Source organism: Zonotrichia leucophrys, chromosome 3, assembly GCF_028769735.1.
Source record: "Zonotrichia leucophrys gambelii isolate GWCS_2022_RI chromosome 3, RI_Zleu_2.0, whole genome shotgun sequence".
NCBI classification, from domain to species: Eukaryota; Metazoa; Chordata; class Aves; order Passeriformes; family Passerellidae; genus Zonotrichia; species Zonotrichia leucophrys.
In genome coordinates, this window is record NC_088172.1 from 68,881,975 (window position 1) to 68,905,460 (window position 23,486).

General features: G+C 40.3%; 2 protein-coding genes across 6 annotated transcripts in view; one reads left to right on the forward strand and one right to left on the reverse strand.

Annotated features, from left to right (window-relative positions):
* PACRG (parkin coregulated) overlaps positions 1 to 3,803 on the reverse strand; it is a 210,793-nt gene extending 206,990 nt beyond the window's left edge. For 2 of the 5 annotated variants that reach the window (XM_064708672.1, XM_064708677.1), the window contains exons 1-2: positions 3,571 to 3,803; positions 2,914 to 3,099 (exon numbers count right to left, since the gene is read on the reverse strand). In XM_064708672.1, coding sequence (XP_064564742.1) covers positions 2,914 to 3,057 — 144 coding nt within the window. In that variant the 5' untranslated portion in view covers positions 3,058 to 3,099; positions 3,571 to 3,803. Of the gene's footprint in view, positions 1 to 2,913; positions 3,100 to 3,332; positions 3,365 to 3,440; positions 3,469 to 3,566 lie in introns of those variants that run through there. The other 3 variants (XM_064708675.1, XM_064708673.1, XM_064708674.1) reach the window with 3 other exon arrangements.
* PRKN (parkin RBR E3 ubiquitin protein ligase) overlaps positions 3,778 to 23,486 on the forward strand; it is a 689,640-nt gene continuing 669,931 nt past the window's right edge. Inside the window, exon 1 of the mRNA XM_064708670.1 lies at positions 3,778 to 3,904. Within this exon, the coding sequence (XP_064564740.1) occupies positions 3,898 to 3,904 (7 nt within the window). The 5' untranslated portion in view covers positions 3,778 to 3,897. The remainder of the gene's footprint in view (positions 3,905 to 23,486) is intronic.

Consider the following 23,486-nt stretch of genomic DNA (forward strand, 5'->3'; position numbering starts at 1 on the left):
CTTTTACTACTGGCGCATTACAGAAAAGTGGGACACTTTATTCTGTTCTCTTTCATTGCAGAAAATAGGAAAATATAATCTAGAGAGGATCAGAAGTGAACTGAGATATCTTCCTGCTGTCCTCATTCACATTCAGACACTTCTATACTGGCCAGTCTATACATTAATTTTTAATTGTGTTCCTAATTCTACATGCAGTACCTCTGAAGTAAGAGCACGTAACATGCTTGATTCCACTGGAGGACAAAACAATTAAAATGTAAATGTAGCTTGTTATTATAGAAGACCTTTATTGAACCTTGCTTTTAAAGTAAATGGCTATATAAATTTACAGTTTTGGAATAACTTAAACCCTTTATTCCGTTCAGGAACATTTTTATTCAGGTGAATATTTAAGCATTGCATTCCACTAAGTGAGTTTTGGATTTAGTGAGAGCTGAGAAAAGTCTTAAATACTGTATCTACTTAATTTCTGCACTTACTACTGACTATGAAAGTAGACTTTATTCAGAAACATTCACGAAAAACAGCTTAGTAAAACACTCTTTGCCCAAGCAACATAAAAGAATTCTGGAACACTTACTACAATATTTACAGTCATATATGCATAATAGTAATCTGTTAAGACTCTACACTAAGAGTTTAAGACTAACTACATGCTTGCACCAAAGGCTATTAATCAATACCTCATTGTTTGACCTGGAGATGCCAAACACGTTTAACCCTGCGCCTTATCACGCTGTTAACAAAAAGAATTACCACGTTGTAACCAGATATTCCTGCTGTGCTTTCAACCCTCCAGCCAGCTCCCAAGCCTTCCATGAGAACTTCATCAAAGATGTCAACCTCTGACAAGCGAGTACTTAATAAATCTAAAGCTCCAATTAAAAGGTAGTTGGAAAAGTAAAAAGGAAGTCCCACTTCTGCACAGACAGCGAGGCAGTGAGATATTCCTTTTTTTGCACACCAACTGGAGAATATTCTGGCAGCTGCCTGACTGCAGATGGAGCTTTTTCAAAACATAGCCCTGGCACTATGAATCTCCCAAGACCACTAAGAGTTTCAGAGCTTCCAACCCAGTTATGAGTAGAACGTGTGCAGCAGGTCAGAACACTGTAAACCTGAGCTCTGAAAGGCTGAGAGGGCAAGCAAGGGGGCAGACAAGCAGGGCAGAAATGAAACAGGTAGCTCAGAGAGGTCAGGCAATCCCTGATGTTGGGAGGTTTCACAGTTTAGCTACGAAAAACCATCATTGACCTGATCTGGGTGCTGGTGACAGGGCCACTTCAAGTGGGAAGTTGGGTTAGATGATTTCCAGATGTCCATGCCAAAAAGAATAATTTCTGTTATTCTGTGAGTAGCTGCAAAGGCAGCAGATTTACCTGTATGCAGTTGCTTAATGGCAGTATCACATGATTTAATGGTCTGTTCATGTTCAGGAAGTTAGAAATGCAGCCATAAAAGTTAATATTCTATAAATATTTAAAAGCAAACCTGAATTCTGATTAAACTCATAGTTAGTTATTTTCACAAGTCACAGCTCCTTTTTTAAAATTAAATATGTATTTCTCAAACTCTACTGAAATGGCTGATTCTTCTAGACAAAATTGTCTTTTACATATCTAGGTGTAAACAACCAAATATCCATTACTTGAATTTTTTTCAGAGAACAGGAAACATATTTTAAAAATTAATCCTAAAGGTTGCTGAAGTATTACAGCTCATTCCATGCATTGCTAGAATAAAAAACAAACAAATCAATCAATCTTCTTTAAAACAAAGGGATTATTTGGTTATGTTCACCTTGTTGTTTTCTAAGTAAGGTGAAATATCTTGTAGTTTTACTAATTAGGAGAAAGTTTTTCAAATACGTAACTTTTACTCTATTAAAATTTCTTTAAAGACATGCTTGTTTGGGTTTTTAAGAGGATGATCCTGCAGATAAGAGAGACTGCACCAGAAAGACCACTTCAGCAAATTAGAGGGAAATAATGTATTTCATAACAGCTGTCAGAATACTCTACAGATTTAAAAAAACCCTTGAGGACTCAAGCCTTTGCTAACACCTTGAACTATGTCCAAATGAACAACACAATCCAGGAGTTTAGGCAGAGACCTATGGTAATATTACCTCATCCACTCACATGTTGAACATCTGTACTCTGTACTAGTTGAAGCTTTTTAACTCCTCAATTCTGATAAAGGTACACAAATAAAACAGTATAAAGAGATTTGAAGGGCCTTTATACTACTATTTTAACTCCCAAGCCTCCAAGTTCATTCATTAGAAATTGTAACTGTTACTTGTTGGATCAATTTCTCTTTGAACTGCAAGTTGGAGAACTAATGTTTGTTTGTTTAGTATTCTCCTAGATAGTGTGGAAGCTTTTCATTATTTTCCAAGCTTGCTTAAAAAAATCTATTAATCTATTTTACAGATCTCCTATGTGACCATCCTATGTGACATTCACATCAATTTCATACACTATGCCAGTGTACTAAAACTTTTGAGAAATACTGCACTACCACTTGACAGCATTTTGTTAAGTGGGAGGCAGTAAGCCTCACACACAATTCCATAAAAGCTGTCAGTTTAACAGGCTGTGCACTACCAATACAAAACCATACAAAAAAACCCTAAAAAAAAAAAAAAAAAAAAAAAAACAAAAAAAAAAAACTTGTGGCATCAAATTAAAGTGCTTGGCGAAAGCATCACAACTCTCACAGGCACAGAGTTACCTTGCAGTAATACTTCTGTAAAGCCTGAGGGTAATTTCAGCAACCAGCAAACTCCAGATAAGGTATTAGCAACTTGCACACCTGCCTGACATGTTTTATCCACAGCTCTAACTTGCTACGCCTCTTGGACAAGTTGAGTTAATTACTATCACTCTATGCTAGCAGCAAACATACCACGCTGTTTTTCATCATGGCTTTAATACTGAAACCCTCGCAGGGCTGTTGCTTGTCGTGCTGCTTGTTCTTCTTCTCCCGCTTCTGGGGCCGCCTGTCACCGGCGGGTTTTGAGGGGCCCGGACGTCCCTCCTCCATTACCATTTCCCCACCGGCGCCCACGACGGACCAGATGCAAATAACGGACTGGAAAAAACAAGGGAACATCAGCGCCCCGTGCCCGGCGAGTTAGGGCAGGCAGCAGGCGCAGCCTCGCTCCCTCCACTCCACATCCAGCGACCCCCTCACACAGCCGTCCTCCGCTTTCCCTGCCCCTCACAGACCCCCTCTGCCTGCCCCTCGCCCCTGCACTAAGTCCCGTTCTGCATCACCACCCCAGCTCGTCCCCCCCTCCGCCGTGTCCAGCCCCTCATCACCACCTGGTGTCCTGGTCCCCCGGGGAGTCCTCGCCCCCGCCCACCCTCCCGCCCGCCGTTGCCTCCCCTGCGCTCCGGCCCTGCGGGTCCCTCTCGGGCTCCGTTGGGCACCTGCCGCCGCGCGCGGTCCCCCGGCCACGCCGCCGTCGCCAGGCAACGCGTCAACAACCCGCCGGGGAAGCGGGACGGGAATCACAAATAACCCCGTCGGCACCGCCCGGTCCCGCACAGCTGTACCTACCCCCGGTGCACCGTACACCGGGGCGGCGGACAGCAATTAACGAGAAAGTCATTAGCGGTGCGTGGGGAAAATGTGAGGCGATGACGTGCGAAGAGCCGGTGCGGGTGTGAGCTGTCAAGGGACTACGCTACCCAGAGAGCCCAGCGTGCGCCTCCATCTCCCTCGCTGAGGCGCATGCGCGTTCAGGGCCGGCCCACCCTGCCCACATTCGCGCGACCCCCCCGGGCGGCTGCAGGGGAAGTGCTGGAGCGGCGGGCGTGGCCGGCACGTGCAGGCGCGCGCGTGCACGCGTCGCCACTCTCCTCCCGCGTGGCCGCGGCCGCCGCCATGATCGGTGAGTGAGCGCGGCAGGGAGCGGGGCAAGCCCGGATAAGGATCCGCCCTTTCCTCCCCGCCCCTTCCCTTCCGGCCTCCGCTTTGCTGCTGCTGTGATTGTCACTGTTGTCGCCTCTGCTGCCTTGTCTGCGGCTCTCGGGGCGGCGAGGGCTGGCTCGGCTCCCTTCGCGTCCCCTCAGTCCCCGCCCGTCCCCCCCGGGTGCCTCGGCAGAGCGGGGACGAGCTGGGGCTGCCCTCGGTCGGTGCCCGCTGGTTAAACCGCGGCGGGGCCGGGCAGGACCCGCCGGGGCCAAAGTGCTGAGAGGGGTCACTGCCCTCCTGTTTTACCCCGGCGGGAGAGGGGTAAAAAGTCTGGCCAGGCCTTGGGACTGAGGGCATTTTAAATCGCTTTTTATTCTTTCTCAGTTTATCGATTGTAAATGCTTCTCGGCAAGGTTTGTGTGATATGCGAACTTTTTTTTGGCCTTGCCAGCGTATATACGTGTTATTAGTCTGGCGTGGTACTGCTGGTGACCTGGAAAAGAAGAAACTTTTGACACTTCATGGTTTTGGGAGTGTGACCCTTTGGTCCTTGAGCTGCTTTCTGCTGGTTGGAAGCGTGACTCGGTTGTTTCAGCAGTGGGATCTCTTCCTTGAAAGATTAATCCATACCTGGGGAGTTCAAAATTACAGGGTCTGTTTTGTAACCTTCCTGTTACACATTTCATCTTGCTTTGACTTTCTCAGTTTTGAGAATTATTTAAAGTAAAACCTATAAAATCTAGTGGATGCACATGCATTTTACCAACTCTTTGCTGTCCTCAGGCTTCCTGTTTCATCATCAGTATTGGTGTCATAGTTGCTGCCTACACAAGAGCTGATCAAGTTAAAAACCGTGCATTTTGTTGTGAAAATATTTATTGGTTTTAAATTGAAAATCTCAAAAGTTTCCAAGAATGCTGTGGGTCTTTCAAGCATTCATTTTTTTCCTAGCAGTGTATGATTGCAGGTGTATAGCTAATGTTCTTGAACCTTTGCTAAAGCTAAAAAGAAGCTTATATAAACAGTTGTCCAGTATTTTCACTCTGTATGCATATTAATTCAAATGATCTCTTCCTAGTTGTGGAATTTTTCTTAGAGGATTTTGTCATTTGAGCTACTTTTTTCTTACGTAGTAGAGAACATTTTAAATTGAAGGCTTGGCTTAAGGAAAGCACAGAGGGTCAGTATTCCAGTGTTTTTATTTTGCAATGTCATCTGCTGATCTGAGCTACTGCTGTACTATATAAAATACATGTGTTTGCAGAACTGCAGTGTGTGTTTGTTTTTGAATGCTTCAGAAAAGTAATTCGAGTGTACCTAAGGGACTGCCCATGTGGTTACAGAGCTGATGCCTCTAGCTTCACACCGAAATCTAAATATTTACTTACTGCTCATGAATATAAATGTTATATGACTGAGGAATGATAATTTTATTTTCACTGTGGCAGACGGAAACGTTTGTGAATATTGATTATGAGATGTACAGACCAATTAGTTGCAAATTTAAAAACAGAGCTTTACATGAGTTGGAACCTGCCCTGGTTTAACCCCAGCTGGCAACTGAGTAGCACAGAGCCACTCCTCACCCTCTCCTCTCCTGCCCAGCAGCAGGGTGGGGAGGAGAATTGCGGGCAAAGTAAGAACAATTTAATAACTGAAACAAAGTAATAAAAATACTGATAATGCTAATGATGATGATAATAGTAATGAAGAGGAGAGAGAGGAATAAAACCCAAGAGAAATGAGGGATGCAGAATAAAATTGCTCACTGGCCAATGCCCAGCCCATCCTCCAGACCAACTCCCACCAGTTTATCTACTGGGCATGATCTGTGGTGTGGAATATCCCTGTGGCCAGTCTGAGTCACTGTCTCCTCGCCACACTCTCCCAGCTTCTTATGCATGTCCTCACTGACAGAGTATGGAAAACTGAAAAGTCCTTGATTTGGGCTCAGCGCTATTTAGCAACAACTGAAACATCAGTGTGTTACCAACATTATTCTAATACTAAATTCGAGATGCAGTATTGTACCCACTTCTAAGTCAAATTAACTCTATCCCAGCCAAAATCATTACACCCTCCCCCACCCCCCAAAAATGAAAGAATTGTCTTCAAAGTATGTGATGTGGAGACCTAGTCCAATAGCCTGCTTTGAGACTTTCTGAAAACTCTCCTCTAAACATTTGTGAGCTGCGAACGCCCTAGCAAAAATTGGGGGCAGTAGGGCAAGGGTGAGATAATCATCTGCCCATTTTTTAACCTGAGTATTCAAAAGAATTTTTCTATGAAACACACGGTATATTTTCCAAAATGTTTCACATTTTCATATCTCTAGAAGTGTCTTATGTCCTCAGAAGTTAATGCCATAATATACTTCTACACATGATAATTCCTTTAATTGATTTTTTATTTTCTATCACCTTTTTTCTCTTCATTTCTCACAGGCCAGGTCATATAGACTTGTGCACGTTCAGGTTCCTTAAATGGTCATTTGAATCTGGATTGAGCTAGTTAAGTGACATAGCTTGTCATAGCTCTACTTAGGTGTGGTAGTGTGTTGTTAAGTTTCTTGTGTTATTCCCCCAATTTATGTATTGTTCTCCCCTATTATGTGTAAAATGGTTTCGTTCTCCCAGTTTTTCCCGCCACTGCTAGCCTGTCAGCTAAGTTGCTATAGTAACCGCTATTCATAGTTGCCGATATGTAATTGCTTCTCCCCTGGTTTCCCTTATAAGTGAAAGTTGTTTCCTCCCTGTCCAGTCAATCACTCCCTTCCTCCTCCCAGGTTTCGAGAACCTTCTCCTCTCTGGAGATGGTGGTTGGCTGGGGTCCCAGGACACCTCCTTTACCTTTTGATTATTGGTCTCCATGGAGTGTCAGTTCTGTGAAGTTCATCCCCTCACCTTTCCTGATTGGCTCTGTCTGTACCCACCCCCCTTGCTTTATAATCCTGTTTTCACCCCCTTTGAAAAAAACTTTTTCCCGGATGGTTTCCCGGTGTTTTGAATGCGGCATCACCGTCAATAAACCGATGTTTAACCCCCGGGAAATGGTCAGTTCCGTTCCTCTCCTATACCAGCGAGGTACGCCAGTCCGCAGCCAGCACAGCCCGAGGCCATCAGACGCCGGAAGGGTGCTGGCCAGGAATTGCAGAGGGGCGTCGGCCTTTCGCCCTCAGCTAGTCGGATTCTGAACTTAGGGCCACATACGTTCATCTCTGCAGATGGCGCCCACGCGGGGGCTTTACCCAATGACCCACAGGAGAACACAGCGGACTGGACTTTAAATCTACTAGCCGTCAGACTTCCTCCGGTGTCAGTGGACTAATCCGCCTGAACTTTTCGTCTGCAACGCTCTTTGATTAGGTGAACCCCGGACTCGGTTCCTCCCCTGCCCTTTAAATTTTCCCTGGGAGCTCTACGAGGGGGACTGCCGTCTGCCGCCTTTCGCGCTCGCGGTGCCCCGGCACAGTGGCGCCGGGCCCAGTAGCGGGGCTCTCGGCGCAGCGCTGACTGGTTGCGGCGGCCTCATTCAGCGCGGGGCGGCTTTTCCGCGCGGTTTGCCGTGGTGGGGTCGCTACACCCCCCACGATCATGGGTGTGGGTCAGAGCAAAACCCAAAAAGGAGTTTTTTTGTAGTTAAGGGTTTATTACTTGGAAGAGGTTTTACTGCCCCCAAGAAAGAGTTGATAGTGTTGATTAGATGGGTATTTTCACATTTCCCTGAAGTTTCCCCAGAAGTTGCGAAAGAGCCGCGCTTTTGGGCAGCCGTTGTGGCCAAATTAGACCAACAGGTTAACGCTGGGGAACCCCGGTTGTCTAACGTGGCATACTGGGCAAGCAAAGTATTAACTTCGCTGCGCCCAGCCGGGAGTTCAAGAAACGATCTTTCTTCTTCTTGTTTGTTCCCTAGTTCTCCCAGTTCCCGCATCCTTACCCCCCGGCCCTCTCCCTCTTCACACAGGCAGGAGCCCTCGAAAGGGGTTTTAAAGGCCAACAAAAAGCAGGGAAACCATTCTGCCCCTGCTCCCTCTCGACCTGCTCAGCCTCCCCTTCCCAGGAGCCCTGCCCAAGTTCCTCCATCCTCCCCTTCTACCCCAGTTCCCAAGTCCCCAGTTTCAACCCCTAAGTTTGTTCCACTTAGTAATGAAATTCCACAAAGTAGCCCCTTTACTGTCCAAGATGGCGGGGACCACGCGGTCTCTGCCGCCAGAGCTCCTTCTTCTTCCGCTAACCCGTTCCTCCCAAGCACCAACCCCTTCCTTCACCCTGATCACACCCCTTGCCCAGTTACTCCTCTCTCATACCCTCCCTCCGTCCCGCTCACTCCTCAGCACTCCGCCCCACCTTCAGCTCCTCCTCAAACCCCTCCCCCGGTTCAGCCCCCCACTCCCTTCCCTCCCGCTCCAGTTTCGTTTTTCCCTCCGCCTCCTAACGCCGTCCGGGGGGCGGAGAAGGGTACTTTGCCGCGCCCACTCCCTTGCCTTACGTCAGCTCCAAACCCCGCCTCAACCTCCTCTAGTTTCGGTTCCCATGCCACCCCCCCCAGCTCTCACGCTTTGTGTTCAGAGGAGAGGGGGGGGGGAAGCCGGAAACAGGAGCAAGCTCCCCTATTAGAAGCCGCTCCAGTAACATACCATCTAAGGGAAAGGGGGAATGCACAGGTCCGAATAAACGAACTGTGCAAAGCTCAGAAAGATTACTCCCGGGAGTCAGAATTCTTCCGGGGTTTGCTACACAATACCCTTGCTCAGGGAGATTTGGTACCGACGGATTTAAGGTCCCTCTTCTCTAGCCTGCTCAGACCCATGGAATTTAGAGTCTGGGTGAGGGAATGGAGGAGGGAAATAGTGGAAGTACTCCCAAGTTTTTGGGGGAACCTTACACTGTCCCATGACGCAGATGGTCAGTTAATTACCCAAGAACATCTTTTGGGTGAAGGACAGTGGGCTGAAGGGGCAAATCAAGCTAAAGCCTTATTCCCATCCCAGCTAGTAGAGACGGCCCGAGCAGCTGAGCGGGCCTTCTTTAAGTTAGAGGTAGTTACCTCCCAATGGGAAGATGCTGAGGTTTTGCAAGGAGCGCAAGAGCCATACATGGAATTTATCGAACGCCTATACAGATATGTGGAAGCGCAAGCGTTCGGAGAGGATGACAGGGAAAAAATGCTTGAGCAGATGGCTTATAGCAATGCCAACGCTGACTGCCGCAAGGCTATAAAAACTCTCCCTCGAAGTCCTAAGCCCACAGTAGAAGCCATGATAGATGTCGTAGTGCGTCAAGTCTCCCTGGCCCCAAGGCCTAAGAGAACATCTGTGCATTTTGCTGAATGCCCCGAGCAAGATTTCATAGAGGCTGAAGCTTCCCCCGTGGCCGGTCCTTCTACTTCTGAGTCCGGCAGGAGGACATCAGCAACCCATCCCTGCCATCTCTGTGGCAAGGTGGGGCATTGGATGCCTCAGTGTCCCATGCGCCAAGACTACATGGAATGGAGGCAGAAGCAAGATAAGAAGAAGACAGAGGAAAAAGACCATCCAAATGAGTCAGGCACCTCATCCCGAAGCAGAGGATGCAGAAGGAAGCTGAGTCACAGGTTCAGGCGTGCTCGCGGTGACGGAGAAAACCCTCCCAAACACCATCAGTTTCCTCAGATGTTTACTTCCTCCCCCAATGCTGAGACTGCTGCTCCTACCCCTCTCGTCACTGAACTACTTCTGGTTTATTAATCCCAACCTCCCTCCCCCATTTCTTCTTCTTCTCCCGAACTGGATTTATTATCTGGGGCAGAACCATCTGTTTAAGTAATTTGCGTTTAACTGTTCACCTTTTGTCTTTTAGTACATTTCCCCAACTCACTTTTGATTTTCATCCTCCTAATTTGCAAGCTAGTCCGGAGAAAACTGACTGCGCCGAGTGCCACTGTCCCTTGCAATGTTCAGAAGACAAAGACACTCGTCATGACCAGCTGCGAGTTCCTGCATTCTAAGCTTAATTTGGACTTTTCTCTTCATTTTAATTTTTATTTGGTAAAAAACGGGGAGATGTGGTAGTGTGTTGTTAAGTTTCTTGTGTTATTCCCCAATTTATGTATTGTTCTCCCCTATTATGTGTAAAATGGTTTCGTTCTCCCAGTTTTTCCCGCCACTGCTAGCCTGTCAGCTAAGTTGCTATAGCAACTGCTATTCATAGTTGCCGATATATAATTGCTTCTCCCCTGGTTTCCCTTATAAGTGAAAGTTGTTTCCTCCCTGTCCAGTCAATCACTCCCTTCCTCCTCCCAGGTTTCGAGAACCTTCTCCTCTCTGGAGATGGTGGTTGGCTGGGGTCCCAGGACACCTCCTTTACCTTTTGATTATTGGTCTCCATGGAGTGTCAGTTCTGTGAAGTTCATCCCCTCACCTTTCCTGATTGGCTCTGTCTGTACCCACCCCCTTGCTTTATAATCCTGTTTTCACCCCCTTTGAAAAAAACTTTTTCCCGGATGGTTTCCCGGTGTTTTGAATGCGGCATCACCGTCAATAAACCGATGTTTAACCCCCGGGAAATGGTCAGTTCCGTTCCTCTCCTATACCAGCGAGGTACGCCAGTCCGCAGCCAGCACAGCCCGAGGCCATCAGACGCCGGAAGGGTGCTGGCCAGGAATTGCAGAGGGGCGTCGGCCTTTCGCCCTCAGCTAGTCGGATTCTGAACTTCGGGCCACATACGTTCATCTCTGCACTTAGGCACATGGAGCTTTGGGGAGTTGTTTGTGGTGGCTTTTTGAAGTTTATTTATCTAATTTATTTGCTTACATTGGATCAGCTGAAAACTGGTGTTAGTGGAATGGAAGTGACAACCTGCAGTTGGATTGGCTGATCTATTTCTTAGTCAGCCGCCCTGGCAATAATGTCACATTCTTTAACACCTGTTCTGGAGGGAAAAAATAAAAAGCAAAACTGATTTTGAAGGAAGATCCTGGGACAGCTTTGTGGAATTTTTCAGAAAATATCTCTCAAAAAGCAAAAAACCCAGGAGAAGGCCCTAAGCTGTTTTAAAAATGTAAAAGATAGGCACTATATAGTTAACAGTGGCAGTTGAGCATTTCTGTGGTGAGTGAGAGATGAAGGTGGTGCTAGCGACAGGTTGCGAACGGCTTTGACAGTGAAATATGATTCATCCAGCAGTAATCAAGTTAAGGGAGAATGGGAGCCTGGGTGAAAGTTTGAGCTATCTGGATGACCAATCACTCCTCTGTGTTGCACCCTTTTTCAGCATGTTGGTAATCTACTTTCTACATAAATGTTTCTCATTGGTATGAAAATAACCTTGAGGAAGCAAAATAAGAATAAACCCTTTCAGAATTTCCCTGAATATATTTATATACATGGCACTATTATAATAAAGGTACTAACATAGCAATCAAAGGAAAAATAGTTTAGAAGTTTTCTACTTAGGTATTTTGATCCCATGCTGCAATTTTGGGTGTTTTTTCTTCTGTTTGCATTTTGGTGTTCTAATGCTATGGATAGTTGGACTATAATACTGGAGTTATAGCTCAAGTTGTAGTTTATGAGTATGTGGAATAATCTGGCTGATAGTTAGTTTGATTAAACAAAACCTAAACCTTGGAATATCAAAGTCTACTTGCATTTCAAATACATGACCTCTTTTGCTCAGTTTGTTTTGAGGATTTTTCCCTTCTCCTAGGGTCACTGTATTGGACTGCATGAATAGAACTGCATCATGAAACAGTTTGTGTTTTACTGGAATTATATTTTAATGATTATTTTCCTACAAAATAATTTGTTATTGTTAGTAAGTTAGTAAACAACTTGCTGGCATAGTAATAACATAGTTATATATAACATAGTTATAAAGTTAGTATCATTTGAAGTAGGATATCTTCAAAAGACAGCTGATTTTGCTAGATATACATAAGTATTCTGGATTTTGTTGTTTCTGTGAAGGGAGATGAGAAGAATTTTTGCTTGGGTTTCTTTTTGGAAGACAATTAGTAAGGGGGAGGAAAAATGGGGTGTGTCTTTTTGTTTGGTTGGTTAATTTTTTTTTGTTAATTTTTTTTTGGTTAATTTTTGGTTAATTATTTTTTTTTTTTTTACTGATGGCAAAATTATAGTATTATAATATCAAGACACTGAAGACTAACTAAGCAGGGGCTAAGGATATTCTGATGCAGTGTTTTAAATTTTTCAGATAGGGCCTGACAGAAAATTGATCTGGCAGTTTCTTTAAATTATTGCCCATGCTTACTTGCATGTAATGTGTAAATAGAGTATCTAATGCACAATGCTTTTGTCCAGCCTATCTGTGCGATGAGAATGAAGTTAAGAGCTTCAAATTACACTCATTTTGAGAAACAACTAGGAAAAGGCCTTTGCTAACAAAATATGGAAATTGAGAAAAAAAAATTTGGAAAGTGTAACAGCAAACGCTACTGATTAAGAGTCATTGCCAAGGTAAAGAATGTCTTTTGTAAATGTGTTTAAAGCTAAGGACTTTGTTTTATTCTGTTGCTGTAACACTACCTCAAGAGGTAATTTTCTTATTTGGAAACACATGTATCCCCATTTACTGAAGTAAGTTAGTTGGGCTTCCACACCCTGTATCATGGAACTCTCAGATGTATAAATGGTCAGGCTACAGGAGCAAACAAGACCCAGAATGGTGCAGGTTTTCCAAGTTGCTATATGTAGGAGAAGCCCAAGGGAGAATAAAATCATTACTGGGAAGGTTGTTACTTTGCCAGACAGGTTTATGTAAAATAGATAAATTAAGTATTTTCCATCAATTTTTGTTGTTGCTATGTACTGTATATAAGTATTGTTTGACTGAAAATCAACTTCTAACACAAAGTGTAGCCAGTGATATATGAAGTTTTCTATTAAAAGAAGAAAAAAAAAAAGTAAGAAAGGGGGCAGCTAGATAGCCAGAATTCACAGAAAGCCACTACAATCTGTCTCCACTTTGGAGATAGTTTGTTGGCAAGCTTTACTTATATAATTGTCTGTTGTTTCACAACCCAATTTCTTCTTTCTGAACTACAGTGTGGGCGGGGCATCTTGCAAATGTTTGTGCTTTATAAGGATTTCTAATCATTAAGTAACTAATTTTTGATATGTTCTTTAAAATCTATAATATTCTAACAAGTTTTCAGTTTCCAAATGTAGTTCATGCCCCTCCCAGTTCTTCTGTATTTTGATCAGTGCTAAAGGAGTGGAACAATAGGTGACCTTACAAAATAAGGAAAAAAATCCATTAGGTTTATCTGATGTAGAAAAATGCATCAGTTTTCTTTTGTCTGTTTTATACTTGAGGTTGGACAAGGTAGAGAAAGAATTATTGTGCACTTTTTGAAGCAGACTGAAACCTGCCTGATTGTACTAAACTGACTTTTAAGCAGTAGCTCTTTTGTTGCATCTCTTTTCTTAATCATCCTGTTCATGTCTACATTAGTATTGTTAAAGCTTGACCCAGGAGAAATTGTAGCATCAAAGTTGTTTTTTAAGGCATATGAAAATAACTGAAATATTTGCCATGATATTGCAAATTCTCTTAAGATGACAAGAGACAAAGAATGATTTAAGTTCTCCAGCTATCATTCAAATATTAAATTTGATGATAGCGATCTTAAGGGTAGAAATAAATGAAGAATTAATCATGAAACTGCCTTTTATTTCATGCCCTTGAGCAATAATGTACAGTGGTAGCTGGTATTTGTGCTGGTAAACATGCATATTTTCTTGAACAAGGCAGTTTTATTAATGACTTCTCATTAATTCAGACAAAAGATTGCATAAATAACTTGTCACAATTATGATGCATTAAATACACATAGTAGCTTTATGTGGTGTCTTTTTTACAGTGGCTACATGCCTATAATGGATAAGCCATAAAATCATCAGCAATTTCTTCTCCATATATCACAATGCCTTCCAAAACAGTGGCACCATAAATTATGTGCTTCAGAGAAATTAACTCTGCTAACTCTTTTCCTATTTTTTTTAATATCTAAGTAGTTTGAGGTTTTTTAATGTCAGAAGCTTGCTCTTGTACTTCAGAACTGCTTGAGGCTGTTTGCAGAATATAAAACCTCTACTCATGCTAGAAATTTCAATGATGGAAATTTTAAAACTCTGATTCTAAAACTATTCAAGAGCTTTCATGATCTCTGATGATCTCTGAATTTATAGTATTATATATCAGTATTTTCTTCTCCATTTACCTTTGAAAGAGGGAAAACAAGGACGATGATACACACATATCTAAAATGTATGATGGGTCATTGCCCATTAAACACATCCAGAATAATTTGTCTGGATCCTGCAGTTTTTACCGTACCTCATGACTGTATTCCTGTTCTGATTGTTGAGGACGACTTGATTTTCTATCCTTGGCTGGTTTGAGCTAAGTTGAAATTATGAAAAGGAAGGTGGTTACCAAATGAACATTTTTAACAAGTGCCTTGCTATTAATGTGTTCCCTTTTTAACCCTGATTTTGGAAATCTGACCTATGAGATTGTGTGTTTATTTTAGGAATATGTCAAAAGTTCTTTCTTTATGCATTATTTGTCCCTATAGTATAAATCTGTTGGTAAGAAAAAAAAATATTGTGTGTGCTTTGTTTTATTCCATGGATTTTATTCTTCTTTTGACATTCCCTTATAATTTGAAGACAGTTTGTTTTTACCTCGAAGCTCTAAGCCTAGACCCTTTGGCCAATAAAAAAAAAAAAGAAAGAAAGGCATTAAGAAGTTGATTTATTGTTTAAGAATTTCTGAAGCTGATAAAGATGAATGAAGATCTTAATTGAGAAAAGAGCTTGTCATTACATGGCAGTTTGAAGGACAGCAAAGTTATCAGGTATTAATGTGTAGAAAATAAAAGTAGAACTTTTTAGAGAGCAGTTGCTATCAAAACCTGTAGGTTGTGCTGTTTTTTGTGAAAGTGGTATGAACAATGTATTTGTTGCCACATGAGTTGGACATCCTCCTTTGCTTTAGTTTATCTGCTGAGAGTGGGGTTTTGTGTATTATGTAAAAGTAGACTTGTGCACTAAGCTTGCTGTTGATGACATAGAAGGGCACTGGAGCAAATTCATTTACAATTGTAAATTGTGATGCATAAAAGGCACAAACAAAAAGCAAAGTTGTCTTCCCAGTAACAAAAATGTTCCTGCTTTCTTCACCACTGTTGTGATGATCAGTGTGAGTAATGTTTTGTTAAAAGCAAAACTTTTCTGTATTATGATGTATGCGGCAAGATGTACGTGGCCAAGAAGGTCAACGTCCGGCTGGCAGAGGGCAGCGGCCGACACCCAGCTGCATGAACTGCCAGCCCCCCTCGGCGTCTGTCGGCCTCGGGCTGAGCTGGCTTGCGGACAGAACTCGCTGCCGCTTGGACGAGAGAAGGAGTCACACACTCTCTGGGGGTGGAGTCGGTTTATTGATGAACCGCAGAAACCAACAGAGGGGCACCAACCAGGGAATGGCCCCGAGGGGAGGGAGAAGTGAGGTTTTAAAGGAAGGGGGTGTATATGGGAGGGATTTACAGGGAACCAATAGGGAAGGGTGAAAGGATGAACTTAACATAACTGACATAAGGGAGAAACCAATAGACACAAAGTAAAGGAGGGGCCCCAGGACCACAGCCAACCACAACCCCCAGAGAGATGAAGATTCTGGAAAGCTGGGAGGAGTGCGGGGTGATTGACTAGGCCCAGGGAGGAGAGAAAGTCTACAAATAAGGGAAGGAGAGGGAGGAGAAATTATATAACCAAAAGGACTGACAACCGCAATGGCGGGAGTTGCCATGGGGATAACATAACTGGCAGGGCTAAACTGGGGGAGGGCAGAACCATTTACATTAAACAGGGGGATACAATACATAAAATGGGGCAGTAATTCACGAAATGGGGGAGCAATTAAATAAACTAACTGAACGCACTACAACAGATGTAGTTTCCATACTTCCTTTTTTTTGTTTGGTGGGTTGTGCTGTTGTTGTTGTTTGTTTTGGTTTTTTTCAGTGTCTTCTTGTCTGTGCTACTGTTTTCTATATCTTTTGTTTAGTATTTCTAAATGTCTTGCTCAGTGGTGAATTTCCACTCTTAGTTCACTGATTCCTTTTTTCCAAAAATTAAATTTAACGAATAAAACTGTCTTGTGTCAGATCTAATACTTCAGATTTAATAACTTTCAGTGTATAGAGCTAAGGATATTTAGCTAAATTCACAAGAATAAGAATCACAAAAAGCTGAGATGAATGGGCCCTTTTAGGCCCATTGTGTAATTTTCTAAGACATCTTTCTCTAAGACATCCTTTCAATCAGAAGAAACATTTAGACCCTCAAAGTTCAAGGAATAGTGTTCAGCTGCTTTTTGTCATAATAATTTTATATGTGTATTTTCATTTTTTTCTATGTGCCAATCCAGTAACGTTTTGGTAGTGTGCTTTGATGTCATAGAAAAATTATTTTCCATTTTCTTCGAAAGGACTGTTCATGATGGAAATAAAAGTGGTTCATATTGGACATCATATTGCATCTCTGGCATATGGTTCTCTTTTCAATTTTAATTTTTTTTGATGAGCTGAAATATTTTTGGTGCATTTATGTTTACATTCTTTCCCTTTTCTGATACAGTGTCCTCTGTGGAATACTCTCAGTGGAAACATATGTTCAGAACTTCAAAGTAATTACACTATTACTAAAAGCTTCATAATTAGATTACTGAAACTAAATGTTGAAAAAATTTGATTTTCTTTTATCCAGTCATATCAATTTCATTCCAATCTGCTTTCTGGCTGATTGAAGCAACATGGTCGGACAAAGTCAAAGCATGAGTAGAATTTCTTTAGTCTGGCATAGACCAATTCCTGAAGAAGAAAAGGGAGCTTAGAGCACTGCTTAGTCTGAGAGAAAGATTAAAAAAAAATAAAATATATACTACCATTTTAGTGGTAAATTTTTAGTGGTAGGTACCATTACTTGGCAAACTGGATTGGGATAATTCAACCATGAGTGTCTCTCTCTATATACCTGACCCTATTTCTCAGCAGTAATGGGTCCCATTTGTGTCTAAGCTACTTTGTTCACAAAATATTGCCCTAATTGCCTGTTATCTTTCTTTAAGAGTGAATTTGTTGCTGTGATGAAATAGATGTAGCTTGTATTGAAAAAAACTGTTTACTGCTGCAAAAAGTTCAGGGCTACAGTCTACGATACTGATGCAACAACAACAAAAATGACAAAAAAAAATACAAGCCAACAACAAAAAAACCTAGTTCTTTCATTTTGCTCTAGCACAGTTTGGGTACAGTACTTTAAAAATAATTAGTCAGATGTACAAGAAGTCTGTAACTGTAGAACTATACCTCATCTACCATCTTTTTTTTTTTTTTTTTTGTAGCTCATCTGGAAAATATGAGGTCTTTTAAGAACAGGAGATGTTATCTTAATGATCCTGAACAAAAACACTGAGTCTGTTAGGTCTCACAAGGCCCTACTGTATTGGTCTGTTGACTTGTTTCATATTTTTTCTTCAAGCTGGATGAAGCTATAGGCTAACCTTTAAGTTGATTCTTTTTTACTCACTTTACATAATTTTAGAATATTTTATTCACACTACCTCTGCTACTGTTTGAGATTTGGCTTTAGCCTGGTGTGTGCTTTATGAAAGCAGTTGGTGTTCTGAGGCACATAAATTCAAAACTTGGTTAATGATTAATGTTTTGAATTTTTAAATTTTTGTGGTTTGTTTTCATAGTCTACTTTTCATTCTACGTGCCCTTATTATACACAATAAAATATCAGATAAAGCTGAAAAGCAGAGCTTTCTTTTACAGTACTTCTAACAATTTCCATTAAAATTATCTTGTTGGAAGCAAATATCCCATCTGGTTTACTTTTTAACACAGCAAAACTCCATAGTGAGCTGTGTGCTGGAGCCTGGCTGAATTCCATACACTGAGACTCTTGGCCCTAAAGCAAGATGAGCACAATCTGTTTCCCTTATTTCTAATAAAGGAAAAGGAGAGTTTTTTCCTTTGCATCTTTGTTGCATTATGTTTACATTTTATGCCTCCCTTTCTTAGAATAGCTGCTTTCCTGCTGTTATCCCTTTTTTTTTTTTTTCTCAGTACAGGTAAAATGAAAACATATTACAGCCTTATAAAAGTAGAGTGCTGCTCTGAAACAACATTAAAACTCAAAATTTTCAAGTATAGCATGGTGCTTTGGCCACATCCATCTCATAAAACACCTGAAGCTCAGGAGAAGTGCTTCTGGAGCTTTTTCTGTTGTCTTGTTCCTCAAATAAATACAACACTTAAGTAACATATACTAAAATCAATCAGTCACACAGTTGATCCTAGCACTCCTCCTAAAGTTTTCCTGTGCTGTCCAAATTCAGCTTCCTTAGCCCATAGCTTTATGTGCCCATTTGTACCTGAGAATTATTGAGTCACATATACTTCACTCCAGCTGCATTTACTATGGGTGTATCCAACTCTGCTTAGGAATTATGAAGTTGCACCTCTGAATTAGGCTCAGGATTAGATTTGCTGTTTTTTGTTATAGATATGGCAACAAAAATAATTCCACATTTAAAAATAAGCTTCAGATACTTTAAAATTGTACTTAAAACTATACAGTTATTGTAATATTGCATCAAATAAGTTAACATTTGCTGTATTAACATGCTGTCCCTTTTGCAGAGATTTTGAATTCTTGGGTAATATCCTGATGGAAAGTCATGTAACTTGCATTAAAGTGAGCATGCTGTTTTGGGATACTGGCTTCTTAAAATTGTGTCATGAATACATCTGTGATTTTTTTTTTTTTTTTTAATTCTCAGTTGTGTAGAGTTTTACATTAAAAGTGCCAAGTAACACTCAAATACTACAAATAATCCTTGTTTGTGGTATAAACTGTATTTGGTGACAGACTTAAAATGTTTCTCATGTTGTACTTCATTTCTGAAAGCCTGGCATTTCCCTACTTTCATCTGTCAGTTGCAACATATGCTGTCCATTCCTGATTTTTCAATATTAAGAAGTCAGTAGTTGTTTTTAATGTAAATAAAATAGAAAAAGTTATGCACTCTCAATGGGTAATAGTAGAACTATTGCTGTAATTCTGGTAAGAACCTAAGCTGTCCTTGTGTAACACTATGTGCAATGAGTATTTAGTGTCAATTCCTGATTCATTTCACATGTATTATTTTAGAACTGTTCATATAATCAGTTTCCTGAACTAGGAAAGCGGAGAGTGGGTTATAAACCAATTTAGGATAAAATTGCAACACATAAAAAGATGTGATAGTTGATTTCATGTGAATAAAGCTTTTGAAATTTAGTTCAGTTCTATACATGAATTAAAAGAGGCAGCCCTTTGAGGATAAAGCGCTGTGCACAGGGAGACTTTTAATTTACTTTACCAATTGTGCAAAGGGGACATTAGGATGAAAAAGTCAAAATGTGTGGTTTCTTGTTCATTTAATCTACATGAGACTGTTGTGCATATCTCCTTGCTGTGTGTTATTGCTAAGGAATCAGACTGTTAAGAGTGATGTTGCTGTCAAGTAAGAAAATGCTGATTTCTTAGAAGGAAAGTTTGGATCACTTCTATTGGTTACCAGCTGGATTTAAAAAACAACTATCTTAGAAGAAACAAGTGACTTTTTGACAAGGTTTCTCAACTGTTTCCTCCATAAGACAGTAAAGAAATTCTGTTTATCCTTGGTGTTTATGTCAGAAAACACCAAACAACTTTCCTGGGCTACTATGTTACTGAGTAGGGAGGGAAGGAGAGAGGGAGTGAGAGAGAGATACACCAGGGAATAGTTATTGTGTAGATGATACAAAATCAGTACCCAAAAGCCTGACCTTCTTTTATTTTCCCCAACATTATCAGGACTAATTCATCTAAAGTTTGTCTTTAAAAGTTATGGAGATAATGTATCTATGGAATGATGATACCGCCACAAAGACAGCCTCCTTCCTTCTATCTTAAAAGTACAGCAGTGAACCACTTAGGCCAACGCACCTCTGAGGCTTTGCCTTTTCAAGCTTTTTATCTGTGTTGCAAACTGACTACAAATTACAACAAGCCACTCACTAATACCTTATTCTCAATACCAAAATGTGGTTGGGGGGGGCAAGGACAAGGCAGTTAAAACACTATGTTCTCTTCTTACTTTAAAAAGTTAAAGATGGATTTTGAATTTTCATACAACTAGCATTTTTGTGCATAGGGCATTATTCTACTCAGAGAGCAGACTAAGCTTTTGAAGTGAACTTCCTTTCTTCCACAACAGAATTAATTAAGTTTGTAAGGATAAAGCTGTTTATCCATGGTGGTTTACTGATGCATCAAAGCTAATTTTGTTCCACTGAGTAAATTACAAAATAAGTGTGTAGTCCCTATCCTAATGTCGTTATATTGAAAGCCATTTTTTCCTGAATCTGTCCATCTAGTTAGCCATGTGCACTGAAATCCTAATGTTACTAATACATGACATAATTCTGTAAGAACCATCTATTATGTGACCATGAAGAATGAAGTCTTGTGGTCTTTATGTATCATAATTGGTGTAAGTAACTGCTGTATTAGTAGGTATTTTTTACTATAGTGAAAAGTGTTCCAATTCCAAATCATAATATTTTTGCATCATAGATATTTTTAATGGGATATACTTAGTTTAATCCTTAATTGAAGTAAAATATTCTTGTTAAAATGGTCTATTTCAGAGTAATGAAAGCATAAATAGCTCTTATGCCATATAGCTAAATGAATGGAAATGTGACACTTCAAATATGCAGATAAACCAAATTTAATTAGATAGACAAAATTTTCTTGGATTTACTTATCTATTAAATGAACATTGACTTTTAGGAAGGAATGTTGAATTCCAGATTTAGCCTGAAAATTGTAAGGGTTTAAATTCTTTAGGGCTTTTAGAGTCTCAGGGTTCATGGTAGGTGGCTTCTCATTTTGATGGTAGAACTGTTTATCTGACTTTCCCTGTTATGTTATTTCAATAGGAATGATGCCCTAGGAGTGATGCCCCTGCAGTGAACTAAGGAAGTTGCCATGAATTATTAATAAAAAGCCAAGTTGAATGTGATTTTATAGCCCCTTAAGGAGCTAGAGAAATGTGCTCTCTAAAACCATTCAGTTCACCTGATCTTGACACCAAAGCATCAAAAACATATGCCTACCTGTTCACACTAAAGGGGGGAAAAGGTGACTTGGGAATGTATTGTTTATGCACCACTGTTTAGCCCTCAATAATTTTTAAAAACCACTTAGGTCTTAACTCCAAACGAAAACAGTAAGCACTTGAAGAATTGTAGAACTGGTAAAATGCACAAAATTTGTTGCCATTTTAAAGACCTTATAATGAATTTTTATCTCTAGAATATTACTTTTGAAATGACTGTTTAATAAAATGAGCTTTTTCATACCTTTATTAATATTTGGCAATATTTCCATATTTTTCAATTTCTTTTTAATGATTTGTCACTAAACTGTTTAACTTAAAAGCATATCCAACTTTAATTTGGCTGGTCACTAAAAAGTATAATTAAAGAGTTTGTGTGTTCAGCACTATCTCCCTCTTAGTGCCTGCTGCCTCACCTGCAATTGAGGTTGGTACTGGACAGAAACCATCTTAGCAGTGCAAGGTTGTACAAAACCTGTTTCGTTTTCTCATAAGATGCTGAATGTTTCACGTTGTGTGCATTAGTTAATGTCATTTATAATGGCTCTTGACTGTAAGCCATTGTTCTTACATAAATGTTGTGAATCAAATTTTGATTTTACTGCAGAAAATACTTACACTTCTTCTTAAGCAACTTAAATTTTGCTATTATGGTGTAGTTTATACATATATTAAAACCAGGTGTATTACTTACATAGTGAGCAGTCATTTTATAATATATTTAGCCTTGCTGGGATTTCTATTCTGTCTGTTTTTACAGTATATTACAGCTTCTAGGTTTCAAAAGCTACATTCAATTTTTTCACATTACTCCTACATTTACAAATGTGGTGAAACTTCTAACACATAAATCAAAAATAATTCAAACAGAAAAAACTGTCATTTAAAAAAAATATTGCCCTGTGTTTGTGTTAAGGGAAACTTTGGTGTTTCCCTTTTGGGCACTTTTTAGGATTTAATTTTCATTGTACTAAAAGTTTCTTCAGTAAAGATACATGAACTTTCAGGTACATGAACTATTTCTATACAATTTTCCTTTTGTATTCTTAACATGTACATTTGCTTTTTCCACAAGTTGCTGTTTGGTTTAGTCTGAATTTTTTCTGAGGTTGTGTATATTTCCCAGTTACAACAGAAAACTGTGTTACTTAAGCTTCAACAGTTTAGATTCTTTTGAAGTTCAGAGTCTAATATTTCAGTTAGAACATCAAAAATTGGTTTGTAGGTAATATATTACACTGAAATGCAGTAGTTGTAAAGCTGGCACATGTTCATCTCTGTTGCCCAGACTCTGAGTAGGCAGGGAGCTTCTGGCCAAAGACGAGTTCAGAGATGGGCTGGAATAGCTCAAGACCCCCACCTCTGTTAAGGGACTAATCCTACAAGTGTTTGTCTGCAGTGATGGCAGGAGAGATGGAATTGTCCAGCTGGAGAATCCTTTGGCTTGTGAATTTTGTTTCCTTCTTATTTTAAGACTAGGTGTTTATTTTGTCATGCTCTTTACACTATATGATTTCCTTTGGCTTCAGGATGGCAGATTTCTTTTGTGTTATGTGTTTCACAGTCAATAAATTTGAGAAGCACTGCAAAATTAGGTATGTTTGTTTCTTTATGCCAAAACACTGAAGAATAACTTATGACTATAAAATTGTATTCTTTCAAATCCAGCTAACATGATGTACCTGCGTGCTTTTCTTGAGTAGTTGTATTGATTTCAGTGAAGGGAAATGCTGCAATTATACAAATATAAGCAGCTTTTAAATTTTCAAAGATGTGAAAAATGGTGAAACATCTTAGTTGCTGTAACATTTGGTGTAAGAGTGTATTAAAGCAAAGAGCACATTAAAATTGGGCATTGTTTTTATAGGTTAATGTTGGTTTAATTGAATAAATTTGTAAGATAGCAGTGTTTACAGGCAAATATTAATTTCACTTTCTTTTTAAGAAAAAAGCATTGTTCATATCAAATCATAGGTTCCTGCTAAAAAAAGTGTTTCTAAAACATATGTTGTTGCAAGGTAAGAATATAATTACATGTGTGCTTTGGACAGTCATGTTCACAATCTGGAAAATGAATTAGATTGTACCTTTGTGTTGTTGCTGAAACAAATCTGCTATGGCTTCAGAGTAATGTCTGAGAGAAATCAAGACAGTGAGGTCAAAGAAATTCGTGTACTTCAACAAATAAAATCAGTCTGGTTACCCTTCATAATATATTGGTTAAATGTACCCTGCTTATTTGAAACAGAATCTATTAATTTGGAATTGATTGGAGCATCTTCACATACTGATGAGGGTAAATCTAGAAAATTAAATTGAATGTGCAGTGCAAAATATGTA